The sequence below is a fragment of the Antrostomus carolinensis genome, unplaced genomic scaffold (genome assembly GCF_000700745.2).
Source record: "Antrostomus carolinensis isolate BGI_N321 unplaced genomic scaffold, ASM70074v2 scaffold975, whole genome shotgun sequence".
Classification (NCBI taxonomy): Eukaryota; Metazoa; Chordata; class Aves; order Caprimulgiformes; family Caprimulgidae; genus Antrostomus; species Antrostomus carolinensis.
In genome coordinates this window covers 34,400-42,014 of record NW_010316865.1, presented here as the reverse complement: position 1 = coordinate 42,014, position 7,615 = coordinate 34,400, and the positions used below count along the sequence as shown (strand labels likewise).

The following is a 7,615-nucleotide window of genomic DNA, read 5'->3' as shown; positions in this document are numbered from 1 at the left end:
CAGGAATGTGAACTGCATGAAGATTTGATAGCCTGCCAGTGAGGACCTAAATTCATTACAGCTTTTAGTGGAGAAACCTCCTCCACCCTGCTGTTATCATGTTGTTAGCTAGAATCCCTCATTCAATTCTCTGCAGCTTCATATGGCCACAGTCCCCCAACTCACCCAAGCCTGCTATGCAGGGACACACATTTTACAAGCTCATCCAGGCCCTGAGACTTGATGCTGTGGCACCCAGTCCTAGAGAGCCAAGGCAACGGGGAATAGAAAAGAGAGATGTTGCATAGTTCATAGTCTTTTCTTGTGCAGGAAAAAACATGATGCTACAAAATTATGAAAAAAAAAAGAAATGGAAGAAAGGAGCCATCCCAGAAATATAAAGGTTATCTGTCCTTTGAACTGACATCTGTCATCTCTTAAGAGTTAACAGTGCAGATTTAACAAATTTGTTCTTTCCTCCCTTCCTCCTGGAGAGCACATTTATGGGCTGCTACAAGAAAGTTGTATTTTCCTTTATTTTTCCTTTCAAATATTCAATCAGCACAGTTCCACAAGATGGGAAAATACAGCCACCTTGTCCACAAGAGACTAATAAATTCCCCTTTACTGAGAGCCTTCAAGAACATTAAAGTAGGTAGCTGTGGCTAGCAGTGAAACAAACAGCACCATCTATTGACTAAACTTCACCAGGATCCAGAGATCCAGGGTAGGAAAGCACTCAAAGACACAGGACAGGAATAACGTTTAGGAGGTGCAAACACTTAGATGAATACCTTAATTCCTTGTAATAGTCGTTTTGATCACTACTTAGAGGTGAACAGACTTTCCTACTTCCACACAAGTTCACAGCTAGTGAAATCTCCTGAAATAGCTTCCTCCTTCTAAACAACCTCTTACATTAGACAGAAATTTGCAACAGGATATGTCCATTCAAACAAAACACAAAGAGCTCATGAAGTATAAATGTATTTCATACCAACAAGTCACACTGGGAAGTGCTGACTTTTAGCATTACAGGATACATTGGAAAGCAAAGGAGCTTCATCAGCTGAATATTGATCCATTTAACCTCCTACTCACAATACTACCACCCATGGGCAGATACTGTGTACAATGGGTCCTATTTGAATATGTGTGTTGCTTTCATAGGCAAAGAAGAGAGACCTGGTAGTATTTTCACAGTCTCCTACCTCTCTCTAGGCATATTTGAAGAAACACCATTTCCAGAATGCCAAGACACAACAATTTTGGGAAGCTCTAGAAGCGGTATGTGTTGCAGCTACCTGAACCCTTGCAAATAAATGTTTCCTATCTCGCCCATTGATTTCAGTTTCCCAAACTTTTTATACTCTGTAGCTCTTCTGTCAATGAGAGATCACAAACTAGGCAGCCTCCCAGTATATCCCAACACATCTTGTTTCTAGCAAATATCTACTATTTCCTCATTTTTCGGCACAAGACTATGGGAGTGGTATAAGAAACAAGAATGAAAAACACAAATAAAAACCAGCCTCCTACTGAAACATTCCCTCTGCAACTCAAACTCATTTAATGGGTGAAAACACCCCTCATCCACCACACACACACCCCCCAGACTCTCCCTTATCCCTAACTAGACTCAGCTGTTTGAAAGTTCTCACCAAGTAATTTTGGTGCTTATCTCTGTCTCTAGCTTCTGACTCCCAGTTGGGTTACTCCCAGTACCACATTTTCTGATATTTCCTTTTCCTTGAGGCTGGGCTGTTTCTTTCCATCTATGTCATTACCCACGAAAGCCCACCTGCGTACTACCAGGCTCTTCCTTTCCTTCCACCACTGTGGACACTCACACAGCCCAAGTTGCACTTTGTGTCTTCGTCCAAGTTCCCATCTACTCCTTGGTCCTAGAATTCTTCTGGCTCAGCAGGACTTCTTCTTACTCTCTCTCTCTGGTGCTCTGCATCTTCATATCATCTACCTCATCTGAAGAAGGAAACAGTGAACCTAGCTCCCTTCCCTCACAGGTGGCAGCCTGGGGAGGCAGCAGCAGCTTTCTCCAGCTCTAGTCTCTAGGACAGAAGTTCATGGTCCACAGCATGGATCAAATTTTACAATAGTTTACCCAAAACAGGGCATGCTGTAAGGAGACTTCTGGCTTTGAAAAGTCTCTTTATGTCCTTTCTGTTCTATTTGGTTGTTTCCTCAGAAAAAAATTGAGATATCTTAGAGCATGCAAGGGGCCTCAAAGGCTCCTCGGTATTTCTTGACCATATTAGTGGCCAGTCTCCTGCTCACATACTTCTCATTCCCTCTGTCCATGTTTAGATTTCCAGCTCATTCCTTCTTTCAATGACAGGCACCATAAAAAGTTTTAATGGAGCATTTTTTGTTTGTATTGAACCTGCTCTTCCCTGTGCCTCTTCGTGCTCTTCTTCCTTTCAATATCAGAGATATTCTTTTTTTTTTTCTCTTTGAACTGCATTTGCTTTTTCACTGCAACATTCTCCCATCATTCATAGGCAAGCAATAAACCTGTGAAGGAAGTCATGGACACATGGACTAGGCAGATGGGCTACCCTGTTTTGGAGATGGGAAGTAATTCAGTATTCACACAGAAACGTTTTCTCTTGGATCCCAACGCAAATGCTTCTCATCCTCCTTCTGATTTTGGGTAAGTTCCTGCTGTAAATAGCTATCCAAAACAGGCAGTAATACTGTACAGATACTCTCCAACTGACGTGCATGTAGGCAGTGTTATACCCATTCTTGCTAAACTTACTCTCATCATTTGTTTTTAAAAAGAAACCAGCAGGAAGTTAGATACAGCTATTTCAGATTTAGGACAACATTAACCCTTTGTCTCAGGGTCTCGTTCTCAAACACAGTACAGTAAAATTGGACAGGGTCTCTCAGAAGATCCTGTGATTCTGAGCAGCCCAGATGACTGCAAATCATCTGTTGAACCACTGCAAATTACAGTCTGCCAGACTAAGGAAAGCTGACACAAAATTGTCTCTCTCCAGAAATCAGATACCATGATCCAGGTATTTTATACCACTATAGTTTATTCCTGTTCCTATATTGTATAGGATCTATAATACATCACAAGATCTTCACATACAATACAGGGTAATCTCTACACATCTTAAAAACATTAATTACTGCAAAATAGCTAGTCATGTATAAATGTTATTAATCCTCATCAAGAGCAATTTTTTCCTAGTTAACTCAAGATGGTATTGCTTAACTTCAGACATCTAAAAGCTAGCTACCTAGTCAATGTTAGACATCTCGGGCTTTTATGTGGCTAGACAGTTGCATACACTCACCTACCCTATTCTCGACAGGTGGGATACTGCATAGGAGTGTATTTGTTAATTAACAGATGACTAACCTGAGGGGAAATGAACCCTTCCTGTGGGCTAGTGGACCTGCACAGAAAAATAGCTCAGCTGCACCATGGCATTAACCAGCTAAATAACTGTTCAGCGCTGGCACTGTGTGTATTCTTAGTCAGCCTCAATGTTGAGGCAATACAACTTTGCTAATATTCCAGTGAAAGAGCTTACAGTTAACCCATATTAGGATAGTTTCATTCCTTGAACTAGCCCAGTACAACTAAACCAGTAAAACTTGCCTGTATGAACCAGAACTAAATCTACCCAAATGCAATTTTCCATTAGCTTCTACTAGTTATTTTAATACAAAGAGCAAGAACAAGGAAAAATGGAAAAAACAAACAAACAAACAAACAAAAAACAGATGTGGGCACTTTATTTCATTCTGATTAAAAAGAAAAAAATTGAGCAATGAGAAGGCCCATGGTATTGGCAGTTTGGATTGGTATCAGAAGAGTTGGGATAAGATAATTACCCATATATTTGCAACTTTGTATTTCTCCCAACATAGACAGAAAAGTTTGCAGGCTGCAAACTACAGCACTGTGCCATCTGAAGGCTGTTACAGATTATTTAGGCAAAAATACTTAATTGCATTAAGAATTTTTACATATTCCACTATGCTCTGACCTAGGAGACTCAGAAATCCTACTTTTGCGTGACTTCAAGACTTACAGTACATTGCCATTTGTCATTTCCTAAGCAGAAATCTCAGCACTGTTCCTACCTTAACCTGTCAAGATGCTGAGCTTTGTACTGCCTCTGCTATTCCCAAAGTGAAAGGGGAATTTGTTTCTGAATGTGTAGTTTTTATAAATTATTATAAAATAAAATGCAATAATACATATTATAATGCTGATAGTGTCTGTCCTGGGTCAAACTCCCTTGCCTAAAAGTCAATCCATTGAAAATCTATACCTCCTCCTTCCATCCTCACGGATAAGGATGAGGAAGCTCCTGGAAAGATCCTACCCCAAATGGGACTGGTTTTTTAGATGTCCAGGTGCAGGGCTTTGATTTAAGCAGTGAAAACTCCAGGCCTCGTGTTTGCTTTATTCTCTGAACCCTTCAGGGATAGTCTCCTGAGCTGCCTGCTTGCTTCAAGCTTGTTTGGCTTGAAAGAGTCCTCTCCTGCATGCTGGCACTCAAAATAAATGGAAAACGTATGCCCTTAAAATAGTGCTGCTGGGCAAATATGTAGCTACAGCATAGCATGTGAGGAACATGTCCTCAGTTAACAGGACACAGCTATTGTACCTTATGCTCAGGAAAACTATTTATGTATGTAATCTCAGGCATATATAAAGAAAAATTAAAAAAATCTCCCTCATTAAATGCATTTACAAAACCAGGATTTAAAAAAAAAAGGAAAAAAATCTCTTATGGGCTTTCTCTTGGGAAAACATAAAACTCAGGCTTCTGGCCATAAAATAACCTCTCTCAAGTCCATGGCAGTAAGCTCCATAAGAGAACTAGTAAAATCTAGAAGTGTATAAATCTGTTAGGACATTTATGTTTAGAAGATACAAAACTGTAGCTGATCTTTCTTCCTGGGGGCAGCAGGAGATACCACAGCCTTCACTTTGGTATTTTCTGGAAGTTAATAACCATTCACTTAATCCAGGGTTGTAAAGACAAATCAGGTTTTCCTGTAGCATGTGTCACCAGGGAGTTTAAGATGGAAGAAAAATCTCCCTGGGATGGACTATAATATGCTAACATGAAACAGAAGTTGACTGCTCAAAAGGGTTTACCAATTTCAGCAGCCCTATGCAGGTGGCTGTGCAGGTATGCTCACACCATGGTCTGCTGTCCTACTTCCCTGATCTCCTGGTCATGCTCTTGGCCAGGCTGTGCCATGGCTCCCTCCCAGCCCAAACATCTCAGCTTCGTCCTGGGCATGGCCTGGACTGAAGAGCCTGCACCTACCCACTGAAGGTATTCAAGGAATTGAAGAGCAAGAGGAAAGGTTATGTTTGGCTCCCAGGAATGGAGAAATTATGGTTGTCTTGGAGAAAGAAAATAAGATGGAAAAGGCAACAGGTCCTCCTGACTGTATCACAGTAGTTGCTTAAGCTCTTTCAGTTTTCTCATCTGTAAAAAAGGTTTAATAAAACTTAACCTTGTATTTCAAGTCAGCATTGCAAAGATTAACTGGTATCTGCACAAAGACCTAGACACATCAACACTGACACTGACACCCACCATCCACATATAATCGTATTTTACTAAATTAATTGCTTTGTACCCTGATAAATTATCTGACATGACATGAAGATACTCCTTAGCAGGGCTGCGTGTTCCAGAGCTGTGGTAATAAGCTACACAATATAGCACAGTGGAAATTCATTCATGTAATCTCTCCCTGATTATGGGTCATTATTACTCCCTCCAGTATACAGAGTCACCAGGAGGTGAAGATGGCATTCAGAAGGACATGGCCCTAGCAGTTCCAGTGATTCTTCTTTTCTTTTTTTTTTTTTAAAAGGAACCAGATAAATTGTGCATATTTCAGACTTAACTTTAGGCACATAATTAACACAGCATCATATTAACTTGACTAATACATGAACATCAGACACTGGACAAACTCTTAGTCCACTCTCTTGCTCAGTCCACCACATGCATTCTGAGAATTATTGATAAATAAATATACTAAGACAAGCTACCGCTATTACACAGAATCACAGAATGGCTGGGGTTGGAAGGGACCTCTGGAGATCATCTAGTCCAACCCTCCTGCCAAAGCAGGTTCCCCTAGAGCAGGATGCACAGAACTGCATCCAGGCAGATTCTGAACATCTCCAGAGAAGGAGACTCCACAACCTCTCTGGGCAGCCTGTTCCAGTGCTCTGGCACCCTCACAGTAAAGATGCTTTTCTTCACATTTAAGTGGAACCTCCTGTGTTCCAGCTCGTGTCCGTTGCCCCTTGTCCTATCTCTGGCATGAACACGCTCAGACACTTCATGCTTTTTATTTTGCTTTTCAGGGAATACGACTGCCCTAATCATACCACACCAATATCTGACATTTTGTTGCCTGAATAGAGTATCATAGCACAGAAGCATCTTTACAATATAAACAACAGTGACTGGTAAAACGCTGTGTTTTGTTACAAGGGATATTTGGCAAATGTATATGTATATAAGCACACAGTTGGCTTCATAAAACAAGATGCAAACATTAAGCCAAATAAAAAGATACAGTGGAATTTTATTTTTAGCATTTGGTTTCAAATGTCATTTGATTCTCTTTTTTTTTCCTTTAAATAATTTCAGTTACAAGTGGAATATACCAGTGAAATGGAGACTTGGGAGTTCAACAAATTATGCTTTCTACAACACATCAGATTCTGCAGGTAAACTTCCCCTTCTCTTATAAGAGTAATGAATATATAAAGCTTTTCAATTGTCCTTAACAAGAAATAAAATACAGAATTAACTTTCTTGCTTTCCAGTTTTCAGGTCCAGGAACCAGCACACAGCTTGGTTGTGCTGAAGTTAGTAGTCATTTCTGCAATAAGATTATTATTTCTCCTATATACACATTATGTCAGTTTAGGCCCAGTTCAGTAAAGTGCTTAAGCATGTGCTTAAATCTAGTTCTATTCAAGGAAGCATCTAAGCATACTCTTAATTATGATGTATTAAAATCAATGGGATTTAGATATGCCCTTTGTCAGGTCTAAGGATAGAGGTGAAGTGGGAGGCTGGTGAAAGCATCTGTGGCATGGTAAACTGGCAATCTGAGTTCACTTAAAGAGCTACAAACGATTAAACATGTTTTCTAATGCTGATTTCAGGAATTAGTAAGTACTTACAGGGATATTTTCTATGATTGCTCTATTATGCAGTCAAATCTGAACTTCTCATTGTACAACTCTGGTGGTCAAAAATGGGGGAAAACAATTACTGACTTTTTGAGTTTTTAAATTTCATCACATGTTGGAATTTCAGAAATTTCACAATCAGCTCTTCTCTTCTTGTACTTGTTTGAATGGTACCTATTTAAAATGTAATTTGTCTTCTGTTCTGATTTTTTTTTAACCTGGTTGCTTTCAGTATCCATGCAAAAGCAACCAAAAAAGCCTTATGTCATGATACAAGACAGAGATTAACACAAAGAAATTTTCCTTCTCTAACTTCCACATGACATTATGGTGGGCTGCAAGGGGCTACTAACTTGACAAAGCCTGCAAATGCATGATTAGGTGCTTACTTCTAGATCTGTAAAAATT

At 39.8% G+C, this 7,615-nt stretch overlaps 1 protein-coding gene across 1 annotated transcript in view; it reads left to right on the top strand.

The window, feature by feature from the left end:
• The window catches only part of ENPEP (glutamyl aminopeptidase), a 37,243-nt gene that overhangs the window by 22,667 nt on the left and 6,961 nt on the right, over nucleotides 1-7,615 (top strand). Inside the window, exons 9-11 of the mRNA XM_010168363.2 lie at nucleotides 1,201-1,266; nucleotides 2,499-2,650; nucleotides 6,657-6,736. Coding sequence (XP_010166665.1) covers nucleotides 1,201-1,266; nucleotides 2,499-2,650; nucleotides 6,657-6,736 — 298 coding nt within the window. The remainder of the gene's footprint in view (nucleotides 1-1,200; nucleotides 1,267-2,498; nucleotides 2,651-6,656; nucleotides 6,737-7,615) is intronic.